Here is a 16925-nt window from a genome sequence, read left to right as displayed (position 1 = left end):
AGCATTTATAAAAAGCTTAAAGTAAATACTATACGCGTACATACATACATAAAATAACATATTCTGTCATTTGAGCATACATATACATTTCTGTATTACAATAAAAATTTTCGGTGGCATTTTTATAATAAAATTGCCGAAAATAACTTTATGTGTTGAAATTAAATTAAATGAAGCTTTTAAAAGCTCAAACATGTGCATGGTCACGAACGAACATCTATTTTAATGGATTTTGTGTGGTTATAAAGTTGGTTGGGTGAAGCCAGGTGGGGAATGTCAGGGGGTAATACAATAACATTAGTGGAACTAAGCGAATTTAGATATGTTGTGTTACACTGTTCAACAAGAAATTGTATGACGATTGAGATCAACAATTTCAATTTATAATTAAAGATTTTAAAAGCGCAAAAAACATTTCAAGTCAATATGTCAATTAGATTCAAAAACATGCCACTTTAAAACTCCGTCCTTCAAAAATATTGCACAAAATTTGTATAAATTTTCTTAATGTGACTGAGTCAGAACCAATGACTTGTGTTGAATAAAATATTAAGAAAATTTATACAAAAATTTTAGTATGAAAAAGTGCAATATTTTTGATAGACTTAATTTTAAAGTGGCATATTTTTGAAACTAATTGAGATATTGACTTGAATTTTTTTTTTGTACGACCAAGAATTAACTTATCTAAACAAAACAATATAGTTCGAAATAAATGTGGATCAAATTGTTCCTAATATTTGCAATCCTATTAAAATTTTGATATAAATTTTAGTTTTACAAGGTGGCGCAAAAGTAAACTTCCGATGTTTTTTTGGCTGTAATTAAAAAAAAAATTAAAAACTTTGATTCTTCTTGTGGATTATTTTTATTTGGTCTTTTAATTTTTTTTGCATCAAGTCGAGAATATGATGTCATGTAAATGGCCGTCATTTGAGCCTTTTTTATGGCATTTTCCATCACTTTGGCCAAAACTTCCGGCGATAGGTCCTCACATTCTTGACGGATATTGTCTTTAAGAGCTGCAAGAGTCTGAGGCTTGTTGACATAAACCCGCGACTTCAAAAAGCCCCACAAAAAGAAGTCTGGAGCGGTCAAATCAGGCGATCTTGCTGGACAGTGCAAATCGCCAAAACAGGAGATTAGGCGCCCAGGAAATGCATCCTTCAGCATATCGGTTGTGGCACGTGCAGTGTGTGTCGTTGCACCGTCCTGTTGGAACCACATGTTTTCCAATCCCAATTTATAAAGTTGCGACAAAAAGAACTCATTGATCATTGCTCTGTCTTCGAAGAAAAAAGGTCCGATGACTCCTCCAGCGAAAACAGCACACCATACAGTGACTTTGAGCGGGTGTAATGGCTCTTCGTGGGTTACACGTGGATTTTCAGTGCCCCAGAAGCGTAAATTTTGCTTATTTACGTACCCGCTAAGATGGAAATGGGCCTAATCACTCATCTGCGACGAAATTCACGTTGTGCCAAAGTCACCGACCGATTATTGGTCAAATAAATAGTCAGCAATATTCCGCGTTCTGGAGCAGTGTAGCGTAACATTGTTTATTAACGTGTATTTCGCATGTGTTTACTACACAAATGTCAAAACAGAACTGACATTAGGGGCCAATCGCAAAATTTATAGCATTTTCTGATAGGAGGATTACTTTTGCGCCACCTTGTAGAAACTCAATGAATATGTAATATGTAATAAAATCTTTATTTATTAACGAAGCTCAATGAAATTTTTAACGTTTTTTATGTTTGTTATTCTAAATAACAAGGTGTAAAAAACTTGTCAAAGGCAATACCGCAATTCCTAAAAATTGGAGCGAAAATCGCAAAAATGGTATTTTTACAATTTTGCCTATACGGTCCACATTTCCTTCGTGGCTGGGAAAATAATTTGGCGATAAATAGGAAACACATCAAGGTTTCCAAAGCTGCTTTTTGTTTTCTGATCCCAGCTTTGGGATTTTAGAACATGTAGCCCAAAGTTGAATTGTTAATAAACAAGTAAGAGTGCTATATTCGGCTATGCCGAATCTTATATACCCTTCACCTTTGTTGTGGATGCATTATTATTTTTTATAATTAGTATATACAGTGGTGGCCACCAATTTAAGACAAATACTTGAATTTTTTTCATCAACTGAATTTTAAGTGCGATAGAGCCAAAATAAAAGAACCTCTAAGGGTATGAAATTTATTATTAATGTTTCTAGTTTCTGAAAAATGTTTGGAAAAATCGGTAAAACATATATGGACAAAGATATGTGAAAATACGTTGACCCACCTCAGCGAACATCCGCTGTTAATAACATGATATGACCGAAACTAATGGAACTAAAAATACGAAATTTGGTCCGAATATTTTATAATAATAAAAATATAATGATATAAATGTGAGAAAATATGTTTATTTAAAAAAAAAATTTTTTGGTCAAGTTGTAGAAAAATCGTATGTGTTCGTGGTGAATATGTATGAATTGACACAGTCGAATAAAACACACTTGTGTGTTAAAACAGTCCTCATGCATACATATTTGTGGAAATATTTGAAAAAATAATTGACAATCACGTGGAATTTAGCAAACAATTTTTGTCTTAAATTCCTGGCCACCACTGTATGTACAGTGAATGTCACTTAAAATCGTACACCACGTAGTAAAATTGTATTCATTAGTTTTAGAAAGTTGATGTTTTGGAAATATTTTAAACTACTATTTTTTATATTGTGTGTGCTATTACATATCAGAAAATATGGTATAATTTTAATTGCCCTTATCTACAAATAAAAAAATTGGGTAACACCGTCAGTGCCCACAATATTAACTCTTCACTTAAAATCGTACAGGCACTAAAAAATAGCAAAGGATACCCTACAAAGTATTAGGATTATTTAATATTAATATTTTTTTTAATTTTTAAAGTTTTAATTAAAATTTAATATAAGTGTTATATAAAATTTAATATAAGAAGTGAAATATGAATTTTGTGATAATTTTTAATTTTCATCAATATTTTTTTCAGGAATTGAGGTTTTGTTATATTTTTTGTTGAAATACATATTTTTTGTTCCAATTAAAAAAATTACTTTTAATTTTTTATATAATCACCTGTATAATTTCATAATATTTAAAAAAAAAATATGTTGTACGATTTTGAGTGACACTCACTGTATGTATGTACATTGCCCACTTTCAGCGTACAGCATCCTAAATTTATCAAGAACACAAAAAACAATAACAACGCCAAACGAAACAAAACACCAAAAGAAAAAACAAAATACGCAAGCCAATGAAACCAACACACGTCCAAACATACGTTTAATTGTATAAAAAACAACAACGCCAAAAGAAACAAAACACACATACGATTTGTTGCTTTTTTGTCCAAACATACGATTTGTTGCTTTTTTGTCAAAAAAACCAACACACAACCAAACAAACGTTTAGTTGTATAAAAAACAACAACAACGCCAAAAGAAACAAAACACACAAAAAAACAAAATACGCAAAGCATGCACAACCAAGCATACGTTTTGTTGCTTTTTTGTAAAAAAAACCAACACACAACCAAACAAACGTTTAGTTGTATAAAAAACAACAACAATGCCAAAAGAAACAAAACACAAAAAAAAAACAAAATACACAAAACTTGCACATCCAAACATACGTTTTGTTGTTTTTTTGTCAAAGCATGCAATACATTGTGTTTTTTGATGAAATTTTCAGAGGTTGTCTCGGATTTTTGCTCATATCTCCGTTATTTATGGACGGATTTTGCTGATTTTAAATAGCAAAATTCTCGAAAGTATGTCTGACAGAATTGTTGAAGATTTGGATCCCGGAGATATCTGGGGCCTTCAGAAAATTGATTTCAACAGACAGACAGACAGACAGACAGACAGACAGACAGACAGACAGACAGACAGACAGACGGACAGACAGACAGACAGACAGACAGACAGACAGACAGACAGACGGACATGGCTTAATCGACTCCGCTATCTATAAGGATCCAGAATATATATACTTTATAGGGTCGGAAATGAAAAATGTAGAAATTACAAACGGAATGACAAACTTATATATACCCTTCTCACGAAGCTGAAGGGTATAAAAATAGGTCTAATTCCGAAGGGCGTAGTGGCGATATATTCTAAGAATAGGCCATGTTATTTATATCAAAATGTTCTCCGTAAAGATATCTTTCAGAAAAACATAAAATTGTTATATGTTCTTAAAGAAAGGTTTTTTTTTATTAAAAAAGAGTTAAGTCACCTTTTCGCCCAAAAAACAGCAAAAATCAACTATTTTTTGAATATTTAAATTGAAAATCGTATATTTTTGGATCCATAATTGATATTGCTCTGAAATCTTTTGTATGTTATTCGTAATTTAGTTGTCTAACTAATAAAAATGTTCGAGTCCATTCGGTCCAAAAGTACGACCCAAAATTTTTAAAAGGTTTGGCAAAATTTTAAAATTTAAATTTTTAAATGCCTATAACTCGAAAAGTATAAGAGATAAATAGCACAGGCAAGCATGTTTTTTCAAGACCTAGCCGATCGCTTTCCAAAAATATAAAAATCTTTGAAATCGGATATGAAACAACGCGTTTGCAGGTGTTTAAAAATTGTACATGTCGAAGGTACCCTACTTTGAGCCCCCATAGCGCCGCCCCTGGATCATTTGTATGGCCCACTTTAATATCGAATACTCCTTGGCTACGCCCACGTCATCTTGATCGGAAACGCCGTTTAGAAATGCCAGATTTATTTCCAAAAAATTTTGATTCTGCCCCACTGTGCAGCCCAAAAAACAGTTTGATATCTTTTCAAAACCTTTTTTCTGCAATTGAAATTTGGCACACGTTACTCCTATTATTACATGTCACAGAATTCCATTCCGATCGAAAGTTGAATTAATTCCGCATTTTGCTTCTTTAAAAAAAGTAAAACGAACTTTTTTTTTCGCAATGAAACTACTTTCAGCTTTCTAAGTGGAATTGATATTGGTTTGTATTTATTTGTTTTTTCTAATATTTTTAAATAATTTCTTTACGAAAAACTTTATTTTTTGTTTAATATACAAAGCAATGCCAAATTAAGTATAGAAATTCAGAATTATACAGCCGAATTATGAAAAAAAATTCCTTAGGAGTTTTTTCCCTTTTCTCATTTTTCCTATTCAAATTCTATGCTAAAAAAATTAAAATTTAAAAAACTCCCGGGGAATTTTCTTCATAATTGTTCTGATAAACAATTTTGGGAATTGACAAAATGATATCCAAAGAAGCTAAAACAAAATCACTTGGAATAATAACTGCGGAATTGAAACCATTTTGAAAGAAATGTGTGACAGACCTGTATAAAAGAATAATTGGTGTACTACCGGTACAAATATCTTCCCGGAATATGACTCAATGATACATAATTAGCTATGGAATTCACAATTTAATATTGGAAAATCGTTGTCTTACTTATTTATTTTGTAGCCTAGTGTTATAATTTCAACATCTCCTAAAACTCAATAACACTTGCTAAACCACATTCTATGAATACCACATACATACATATACAGTCAGTCTCTTTTAAAATGTTTTACTATTAAATTATTTTAATCTTCATTTCATCGTTTTCTATTCATCAGGTATGTGGCCATAATGAAACCTTTGAAGCCACGTATGAGCAAACGTAACAATTTGGCAATTGCTGCTGTCATATGGCTGGTGTCGGCCATTATATCCTGTCCAATGCTGCTCTTCTTCACCACCGATGTAATACCCAGCAAAGATGGTCTGCGAACTGTATGCTATACAGAATGGCCAGATGGTTCAACAAATCATTCACATCATGAATACATGTAAGTATTAATAAGGATTAAATTACTGTGAACTGTGTGCAAGTGACTTGGCAATGAAGCTGGGTATCATTTCAACATCTATCTGTACACCATGTTTATAGAGTCATATGGCAAAAGCCACAGAAAGGCTAAACAGTAAAAAAATGGTTGTTTATTGAAACGTTCATACTCATGCATTTGAAATCCTCTTTATACCTGTTGACCTGTATATATGTGGATCTGATGTTGTTTCTGTTTATTTTGATTTACCTAATTAAACCGATTTACGTTCATTCATGTTTGCTTTATGTATTCTTGTTTTTCAAGTGGAACAATTTGTTTGTAATTACTTTAGACACACGCTGTGCACAAGTGTTTGGCAAAAGACTTCAGAATTATTGGTAAACAAAAATTCATATTGAAATTTGATGTTAAAAGCTTTTTTGCAATATTGGCTCAGACACTCAACCGTACGTAGATTAATTGAAGTTGTAACATTTGTTAGCAGAAATATGTTCAATAAAAATGATGGTGAGTGGAGGAGTTGCATACAAAGAATGTAGGATAAAGAAGAAATTTATTTAACAACTCAGAAAACAATATTCTGAAAATTTAATTCGTACTCTTTAAATTTGTCAAATTGTGTCTCAATTTCAAAAGTTATATAGTTTATACAAGGTGGCGCAAAAGTAAACTTCCGATGTTTTTTGGCTGTAATTAAAAAAAAATATGAAAAACTTTGATTCTTCTTGTGGAATATTTTTATTTGGTCTTTTAATTTTTTTTACATCAAGTCGAGAATATGATGTCATGTAAATGGCCGCCGCCACAGTTGATTGTCATTTGAGCCCTTTTTATGGCATTTTCCATCACTTTGGCCAAAATTTCCGGCGATAGGTCCTCATATTCTTGACGGATATTGTCTTTAAGAACTGCAAGAATCTGAGGCTTGTGGACATAAACCCGCGACTTCAAAAAGCCCCACAAAGAGAAGTCTGGAGCAGTCAAATCAGGCGATCTTGCTGGCCAGTGCAAATCGTCAAAACGGGAGATTAGGCGCCCGGGAAATGCATCCTTCAGCATATCGGTTGTGACACGTGCAGTGTGTGCCGTTGCACCATCCTGTTGGAACCACATGTTTTCCAATCCCAATTCATCAAGTTGCGGCAAAAAGAACTCGTTGATCATTGCTCTGTAGCGCTCACCATTCACAGTAACCGTTTGGCCCGCGACGTCTTCGAAGAAAAAAGGTCCGATGACTCCTCCAGCGAAAACAGCACAGTGACTTTGAGCGGGTGTAATGGCTCTTCGTGGGTTACCCGCGGATTTTCAGTGCCCCAGAAGCTTAAATTTTGCTTATTTACGTACCCGCTAAGATGGAAATGGGCCTCACACTCATGATTATTTTTGATGAAAAAACCGACCGATTATTGGTCAAATAAATAGTCAGCAATATTCCGCGTTCTGGAGCAGTGTAGCGTAACATTGTTTATTAACGTGTATTTCGCATGTGTTTACTACACAAATGTCAAAACAGAACTGACATTATGGGCCAATCGCAAAATTTATAGCATTTTCTGATAGGAGGATAGGAGAGATATCAATTAAGAGTTTTATATTCGTCTGTGCCAAATCTTGTATACTCACCATCAATATTTGACAATAAAATATTTTTATCGCGTTAGATGGGGGGCCCTTACAAAAGTCGGTAGATAGAGTTAGGTTCATATAAAACTTATTTATGTCCAATTTCATCACGACATATGAAATCCAGGTTTTTGGATAAAAAAATATTTTATTTCTCAACATAGTCTACTCTGAGCTCTATGTATTTGTCCAACGTTTCTCCAATTTTTTTTTATCCCTTCCCAAAAAATATGATTTGTCGAGATCATCAAAAAATATATATTTTTTGTGAGATGATTTCATCGCCGAGACATTTCTTCAGGTTTGGAAAGAAGAAATAGTGACTCGGGGCTAAGGTTGGATCATTTCGTAGCTTAATTCATGGATTTTTGCCATGGAAACTTTTTTTACCATTGAAATTGATGGTGCAGAGTTCCCATAGCAAACAAAGCCTTTATAGGTGTGGTGGTTTTCCAATTTCCAATTTCTCAAGTCACAAGGTAGTCTGCTATCAACGGCTCTCAAACACAAACTAAATGACGCTGCTTGTTCAAATTTTGACAGGAGTCAACTGATAGCTGTATGTTAACAGGATCAGAGTTTCGATTTCAGTTAAGAGACGGGAAATTAAAAGTTGAATATTTCGAACTGTTACAAACTCTTCTGAATTCGATAGTATTTATTAGACTGTATTCCATAATCATACAAAATTTAATAATCTCCAGATCTTCGAAATTCTCTTTAATCATTTCAATCTTAAAATTTCAATAAAACAAAGTCTGTATGAGATATCATCGACATTTTGTATTAGTTGGAAAGGCAAATCGTGCAAAGGTCCGCCTCGGCTTCGCTGGGTGGCGCTCATACGAAATGTTAAATTTTCCATGACTATGACGCATAAACCAGGCTGAATTTTACCAAAGTCATGGGTTATGTTGGCTTTGAGGGCTGCCGTGGTTTATGGCTTATTCGCATAGAAATCCGACTTAAGAAAACCCTATAAATAAAAGTTTAACCAAGTCATATAGCACGATCTGGGTGGCCTGTTCACATAATCTCCACATGAGATGGCCATCGCTCAAAACGCTCGTGCAGAATATCCAATGTGGCAAGAGCTATGTGTCACGTAGCGCCTTCATGTTAAAACCACATGCTGTTGGTGTCCATATCATCTAATTCATGTCAAATGAAGTTGGTAATCATTGACCTATAGCGCTAGCCGTCAACGGTGATGGCCTGACCAACGCCGTTCTCACAGACAGCCCAAAATCCACACGAAACAGTCGGGTTTGTCATAGAATCCAATCATTGTCGGAATCGGTCTTGAAAAAGACAGCAAATCTAGAATTAAATTCTTCATCGGTTAAACAACAAAATTGCATTGGATTTCATAAGTCAAATGTACATTTTTTGTCGTTTTTAAAACCGATTCCTACAATTATTGGAATTTATGACAACCCCGAGTAACATTTTCGCGATGCATTGGACGCTTTCTCATCTCATGTTGATTGGTATCTTCCCAAATTCGACAATTTTGTTTGTTGACGTAAACATTCATACTGAATTGTGCATCACTGTAAAGGGGGCAAAATGCGTGTAACTTTGCTCAAACAGAACACCCATTACTATACAAATATTTTATAATTTTTCGAACACTAATATCCGAACATGGTTATTTGGCAAAACAAACTGAATAAATGTCAGCCAATTAGTCAAATTTAGCTGAAAAAATATGGCCGCTTGCTCAATCACACCGATTGCTCAGCAACGCTTATGGTGAATCTGTTCCACGGAAGACAGGTCAGCCAAAAATGATTAAAGACCAAGAAGATTGTAGAAAAACTCAACAAGAGCTTGCAAACTCCTTAGGAGCTACTCAAGCAGTAATTTCAAAAAATTTGCGATCAGCAGCATTCATTCAAAAGCAGAGAAATTGAGTACCATACGAATTGAAGCCGAGAGACCTTGTAAGACGATTTTACATATCCGAAATGATGCTTAAACTCTATAAAAGAAAATCATTTTTGCACCATTATGATAATCCGAAGCGTAAGAGTTAGTATGTGAAGCCCAACCAACCTGCTTAATCGACACCAATGTCAAATATACGTGGCGCTAAAATAATGCTCTGTAGTTTGTGGGAGCAAAAGGGTCCTATCTATTATAAGCTGCTGAAATCCGACCATCACAGGGAACCGGTACCGAATGCAACTGATTCGTTTAAAGCGAGAATATGCGGACAGATTTGAAACAGCAATATTCCTTCATGACAACGCTCGGCCACATGCTGCAATACCTGTTAGAAACTATTTAGAAAGAAGTGTTTGGGAAGTTTTTCCTCAACCGCTTTATAGTCCAGACCATGCCACGTCCGACTACTGTTAATTTCGATCGACTGAGAACGTTCTCTCTGGGATACGCTTCAGCTTAGAGCAGAGTATCCAATATTGGCATGATTCGTTCCTGGCCTCCAAATATGAGCAGTTCTTTTTGCTTGGAATCCATATGTTACCAGAAAGATGGAAATAATTTTATGTATAGTGTACAAATGTTTTAAAATAAAAGCAAAAAATTTGGAATATTTTAAATATAAAGTGAACTTTATAATATGGAATTTCCCTCATGTAAATCACTCAGTATAACTATGTATGTACTATATGATTTCAAAAGGCTGCCTTTTTGTTGCTCCTTTTCTTCAAAGGTACAAACATACATGTTGTAGGACGAGTAGATACATTTTGTATATGAATTGAACTACCATCCTCATCATTCGCATCTACTCCTACTCTTACCAGGCCCCAATATAATTGTTTGATGATGATTTCAATTAACGTTTGAAGTGTTTCGCAATATGGGTACCTACTACGCAATTCTCTTTTTAAATCTCTACTCCATACATACATATATGTATTTTGTGCGGTGTGGTGCGGTATGTGTGCATGTGTTAAAGATTTAATTTATGACTCCGTAAAAACTCATATGAATGAAGAATGCCTACATGGGCTAGCAGCAGCCCATGTTTTTTAATGTTACTGACATAAACGCAACAAAGCGAAATAATCAAACCGTAATAAAAATCTAACGAAATTTGTAAATAAAGTGTTTTTAATGGCAGCAAATATAAAAAGAGAATTGTAGAATAAAATTTAAATTGTTGAATGATTATGACAGTTAAACGCTCATATAATACTAATTAAGGGCTGTTGGAAATTTTTGAAATCAAAAGTAAACATTTAATAAAAATCATATTTCGGAGAATTTTTGAAAAAGAGTAAGTTTGGCCTTAATATGATTATTTATTCAGTTACACATTAATTGAAAAAGAATTTCTAATGAAATGATAATTTAATCATTGATTAATATTAATTTCTATTAATAAGATGTAAGTTTTTGCAGAGTAAATAAAATTAGTTTGAGGAAGAAAATTTATATAGATTTTGGATTTTTCATTTCAGATTTAAAGGAAATTCATCATTGTTACGAAACTGTATTCGAATTCAAATTTAACGGTTTTAATAAATAACTTTAGTAAATTGCTGAAGAAAGGATAATAAATTCTATCAATTTTAATAGTTAAAAACTGAAAGTTTCTCTAAAGTTTCCTTAGACATTCGCACATAATGTTTTTAACTTCTTTAAATAAAAGTGGCTGGGTCCAGGATGGCACTGTGGTTCCAAATCAAAATCTAGATGGACAAAATTATAAAAATCGGTATCTTCAGAATTTTGAAAAACGAAGTTTTTCGGAAGCTGACAATCTGCTCTCCTCCAATACAAAACGGTTTATCAATTGGAAAATTTCGTTTTCTCGACAGAAGCGCCATAAGTTCAACAAATTTTGAATCATATTTTCGTTAATTTTTTTTAATATTTTACTGCTTTACGAAATTAGATATATATATCTCAAAACATAGATAAACATTAATATAGGCTTTTATTAAGTGTATATCTTATATTTATGGGCCTCTTCATTTTCCTGTTATAGTCCTTTAAACTTGGGTCTCAAATATACTGATATTTTTTTTGTCTAAGAATATTATATAGCTTGCCAAAACAAAAGACCGTCGAAGTCCGTCGAATGACTATATACATTATTTAATGAAACTTCTGGGGAATGTCTTTGTGTCTTAGACCCTACTGTAACTTGAAATAAAGTTTATATTGATATTTTAAACATTTTTTTTTGGAATCGCAGATACCAATTCTATATAAAAAGAGCGCCAAATAATTTTGTCCACCTAGATTTTAATTTGGAACCACAGTGGATGGTAGGGACCCCTTAAAGTATCACTTTATCACATTATATAAAGTGGACCTATACGAATTTCAATATTGTTACAGACTTTTTAACAATATCATGGAAACTAATTATTTAACAATTAGAAGCCGATAGCCTTAGCTGCTAGTGCTTTAGAATTTAAGTTTTATTGTAATTTAAATTATAATAAATTTAGAAATAAATAAAATAATAAAAAAACAATTACAATCTAATAATAAAGATATATTTAGCATGATTGCAGCAATCATATATATAATTGTAGTAATTAAGTATATTTGTGTGGCAATCAAATTCATGATGAATCATTATATCACCCCTATCGCCAATAACATGTGAAATTTATGTTCCCATAAAATATCCATTTCCCTCGAAGGGAAAATTGCTATCGTGATATTCTTATGAACTTTACATTCACAATAGTTGATTTTATTCGTAACAGCTGTTTATTGTTTACAAAATTCCATCTAAAAATTTCACAACATGGGAAATTTTTTACACGTCAACAAAGTTGATGAACGAAAAATTCGAAAAGAGAATATATTTCATGTGAAAAGTTGATGCTCTCAAATTACGATTATCATATTATTTAAATAATTACAGTGGCCATAATATTGCTTAAAAAAACATGTAATAATGATGAAATGATTGCGGTGATGATGAACATATATATGGAAAAAATCTTACTAAATATGGAAATGGACGGACCTCTTAATTGTTTTTCAAGGTCGTGAGATTTGACTCTTTTCGATTACTTTCTGTGGAACACGTCAATTTACTGGTTTATGCTGATAATCTAGCAACAATTGACGGCTAGCTAAACTCGAAGAAGTGGCTCACAATTGGACGTCTAGAATGCGCTTCACCAAGAACAAACACGGTGGCCATATGCCCTTAAAATTTTTCAAATGTTTTGATTAAAATTTACTTTTTTGTGTTATTTTTTTACAATTAAAAAATACCCTTTATAAAAAAATACTTTTAAACAAAGCTTTATATGAGATAAAACATTTCTTATTGAACAATTTGAAAAAAATGAAAAATAAAACTTTGGAAAAATGTTTCTATTTTGTGCAGAACATTTTCTTCTTAAAAAAGTATTGGAAAAAGACTTTATTTGTAAGAAAATTTTTTGAATTATAAAAAAGCTTTCTTGTACTGGGTGTATAACATAAAACTGCGAGATTTTTTTAAATTTTTAGCTTTTATTTTGGAATATTTATACAATATAAATTTATTGAAAGTATGTAGTAGCCATTGTTAGCTATGAGCTTTTCTTATCTTTCTGGCAACATCATTAGAGGCCATGAACGAATCAAGCCAATTTCAGATACTCTGTTCCAAAGTGAAGCGTATCCCAGACAGATAGCGTTCTGCATCAAACTAAACAAATAGTACTGGAACGGGGCAAGGTCTGGACTATAAAGCGGATGAGGCAAAACTTCCCCACCACTTCATTCTAAATACTTTTAGCAGGTATTGCAACATGTGGCCGAGCACTGTCATAATGGAATATTGCGATTTCAAGTCTGGCCGCATATCGCTTCAAACGAATCAGTTGCGTTCGGTACAGGTTCCATGTGATGGTCTGGTCAGATTTCAAAAGCTCATAATAGATAGGACCCGTTTGCTCCCACCTTAGCGACATGGATATCTGGCTTTGGGGCCGATTCGACTGGTTGGCCAGGCTTAACATACGATCTCATATGTTTCGGGTTATTGTTATTATTTTTCATAATGATTCTGTGCAAAAATGATTTTCTTTTTAGCGTTTAAGCATCATTTCTAACTTGCAAATCGTCATTGAAGGTCTCTCGGCTTCAATTCGTATTGTACCCAATTTGCTTTGCTTTTGGATAAATCCTGCTGCTCGCAAACGTTTTAAATTGCTGTTTGAATGGCTCCCAATGATTTTGGAAGTTCTTGTTGAGTTTTACAACATTAGTAATGCCTTCAACTCATGGTCTTTAAACTTAATTTGGCTGGCCAGGGCGAAGTTTGTCTTGCGTGTAAAAATCACCATTACTGAACTGATCTGAACTTATCTCTGGCACGTTAAAACCGATAAGACACTTTCACCATAAGATTCGGTGAGCAATCGGTATGCTCATAATAAAGCAAAACTTCCCGAATATTCGAAGATTCGTTGGTACAAAATTCGCCATTTGTTCTATAACTAAGTAAGAATAAATTACAGATATGTACCCTTCAAAATGTCACATAAGTTATTAAAAACAAAAACCACGTTCAAAATACGTTATGTCTTAAAATTTTATATATAGACACCTCTCCCGATGTGTAGATCCACTTAGAAGAAATTTTTGGAAATTCTAATTTTAAGGGAGGAAAATGGGAAAAAACGGGTAAAATCTGTATCTCTACATCTCCGGAACTAATAAAGCTAGCACCAAAAATCCAAATTAATCTTAATTTATGCAAAAAATAAGTGGGGATAAAACGAGCAAAAACCCAGTTTTGATACTTTTTTGTAACCCATATCTCAGAAATTAAATTTAAATGGAATTGTTGTCTTTCTAAAATATGTCAAATAGATTTTGGCGGTTTTTTGAAATTTGAACGTACCAAAAAATTGATTTTTGGTACTTTTTTTTACAAAAATATTTTTAATTAAAAAAAGTTTATTATAAAAATAAAGAATTAATAAAGAAATATGTTTGTTTTGTACAGAGAGACAAAATATGTACCAACAAGTAAGAGAGCTATATTCGGCTGTGCCGAATCTTATATACCCTTCACCAAATTATACTTTAAACTAACAATTTTAAATATTTTTAGGTAAACAAAATTTAAATTTTTTTCCAGTTGTTTTTTAAATTTCTTTTTTAATTTTTTTTTTAATTTTAAAAAAAAAAATTTTTTAGTTTTTAAATTTTTTTTTTAATATTTAGTGAAAAAAAATTTTGGTGAAAAAAAAATTCGGGTTAAAAAATATTTTTTTCGATTTTAACCCATTGTAGGTCCAACTTACTATGGTCTTATATACTTATCAGTCGTTGCACAGGTCTTTGAAATATCTATCATTAGATATCCATATTGTCTATATTAATGATTTAGTAATCCAGATATGGGTCAAAAATAGGTCAAAATTTGAGGTTGTCCTGGTTTTTTTCGTTATATCTCAGCCATTTGTGGACCGATTTCAGTTGATTTCAACACACAGACGGACATACGGACATGGCTATATCGACTCCGCTATCTATAAGGATTCAGAATATATATACTTTGTGGCGTCGCAAATGAAAAATGTAGAAATTACAAACGGAATGACAAACTTATATATACCCTTGCCACTCATGGTGAAGGGTATAAAAACGTGTAAATTACGCATTTTGGAACATAATAATGGTTGCTGGACAAATTTCCCTTGCTAATTCGAATAATATTTCAATAATAATATACATATATTTCAACTTTAGCAAAAATTAATAATGAAAATACGACGAAAGGGGATTTGACATTTAGGAAGGTTTTTCTGCAGGTACAGGTAAAAAATTAAAAATTTCTGTGAGTCAAAGCTTTCTAGCAAGGAAACAATTGACACCTTAAAGTTTCATTGTGTTATACTTTAATGAATACTAACTAGTAGTTTAAGTTTTCTTAAACAATAAAAATATTGTGTATTGAACTTACCATTGAAACAATTGTTATACAAAACATGTATTTCTCCGTACAATTAAATTTTTATTACACCTTGTTGAATTTCTGAGGAAACCATAGTCTGCAAACAAATAAGAAAATAATGGAAAAATATTATTTTAGTAACTAAGGCCTTAAAAACAAAGATATTTTTTAAAAAATAAAAAAAAATACTCAAACATTTTATACAAAACCAAAAGCCAATTATAAGAAAAAGAACTAAATGGCTGTGCTGCTGTGATTTGTTAGAAATTTTAAAATACATATTTATTTATTACAATTCGATTTATTGGGATGACAAGAAGTTCGAGGTGTTGTTAGCTCATTGTTAAATTTAGCACGTGTCATATTTTTTGTATTTTGTTTTACTCTCTGTTTTAATTCATTTTCAAAATTACATTTCTGCTCCCTGATATGATATTTATGTTAAGAATTTTAGAAATGTGTGTTAATTTATTTACTTTTTTTAATAACATTTATGATTATTTTTCTTATTGTTTCTTAGCTACAACATCTTATTTATGATACTCACATACTTCCTACCAATTATCTCAATGAGTGTTACCTACTCCCGTGTGGGTCTGGAATTGTGGGGTTCGAAAGCGATTGGAGAATACACACCGCGGCAAGTGGAAAATGTCAAGAGCAAGAGACGTGTAAGTTTTAAGAGACGCTGATTTTATTCGAAATGAAGCTGTCATATTCAAAAATTCCTATTATTTATTATTTTTATTAAACATTTGTAAAGAGAACGAGCACGTGGCTACAAAATAAAGGAAACCCTAAATACTTTTTAATTAAACCCATAACTTTGCAAAACAAAGAAACTGTATTTATTTTTGCCACCATATTTTTTTCATTCTTTGAATAACAAACCTATTTTATTTTATTTAAATTTCATGCACAGGTGGTAAAAATGATGATAGTTGTGGTTTTAATATTTGCCGTATGCTGGCTGCCATTCCACACGTACTTCATTCTGACTTCATGCTATCCGGCCATAACGGAAACACCCTTTATACAGGAGCTGTATTTATTCATATATTGGTTGGCGATGAGTAATTCCATGTACAATCCGATTATATACTGCTGGATGAATTCACGGTAAGTTTTCTACTTTTTCATTTTTTTACTTTTATCACAATATTGCAAAAGTCAGCTAAAGAAGAAGGCGTTGTGGATGAAGAAATGAACAAAAAGAAACATATTCATATAATAAGGAAACTGCTGGTAAACAGGAAATGTAAATATTTGAAAGATTACTAGAGCATTACGCACAAGAGCAAACTTAACGCTGAAGCTTAACATCCTTAAGTGTGCGTTTGTGTGTGTGTTTTCTTACCGCAATGTGTTGTAAACTTTAATAGAGATGTATGGCTAGAGATTGATGAATCCCAGCTAACAAATATTTTGAATTTCTTTTTATAGTTTTTCACAAAATTTAGCTTAGAAAAATGGTGAAAAAATCCAGTAAAGTAAAGCAAAAAAATGGCTACTGCTCTAAGTAGTTAGTATGGGAAG

The 16925-nt window shown here is 32.4% G+C and overlaps 1 protein-coding gene across 1 annotated transcript in view; it reads left to right on the top strand.

Annotated features, from left to right (window-relative positions):
* The window catches only part of TkR99D (Tachykinin-like receptor at 99D), a 160032-nt gene that overhangs the window by 130614 nt on the left and 12493 nt on the right, over window positions 1-16925 (top strand). The window contains exons 6-8 of the mRNA XM_065516292.1: window positions 5654-5866; window positions 15910-16060; window positions 16312-16508. Of these exons, the coding sequence (XP_065372364.1) occupies window positions 5654-5866; window positions 15910-16060; window positions 16312-16508 (561 nt within the window). The remainder of the gene's footprint in view (window positions 1-5653; window positions 5867-15909; window positions 16061-16311; window positions 16509-16925) is intronic.

The sequence above is a fragment of the Calliphora vicina genome, chromosome 1 (genome assembly GCF_958450345.1).
Source record: "Calliphora vicina chromosome 1, idCalVici1.1, whole genome shotgun sequence".
NCBI lineage: Eukaryota > Metazoa > Arthropoda > Insecta > Diptera > Calliphoridae > Calliphora > Calliphora vicina.
This window is presented reverse-complemented; position numbering and strand designations above follow the sequence as displayed.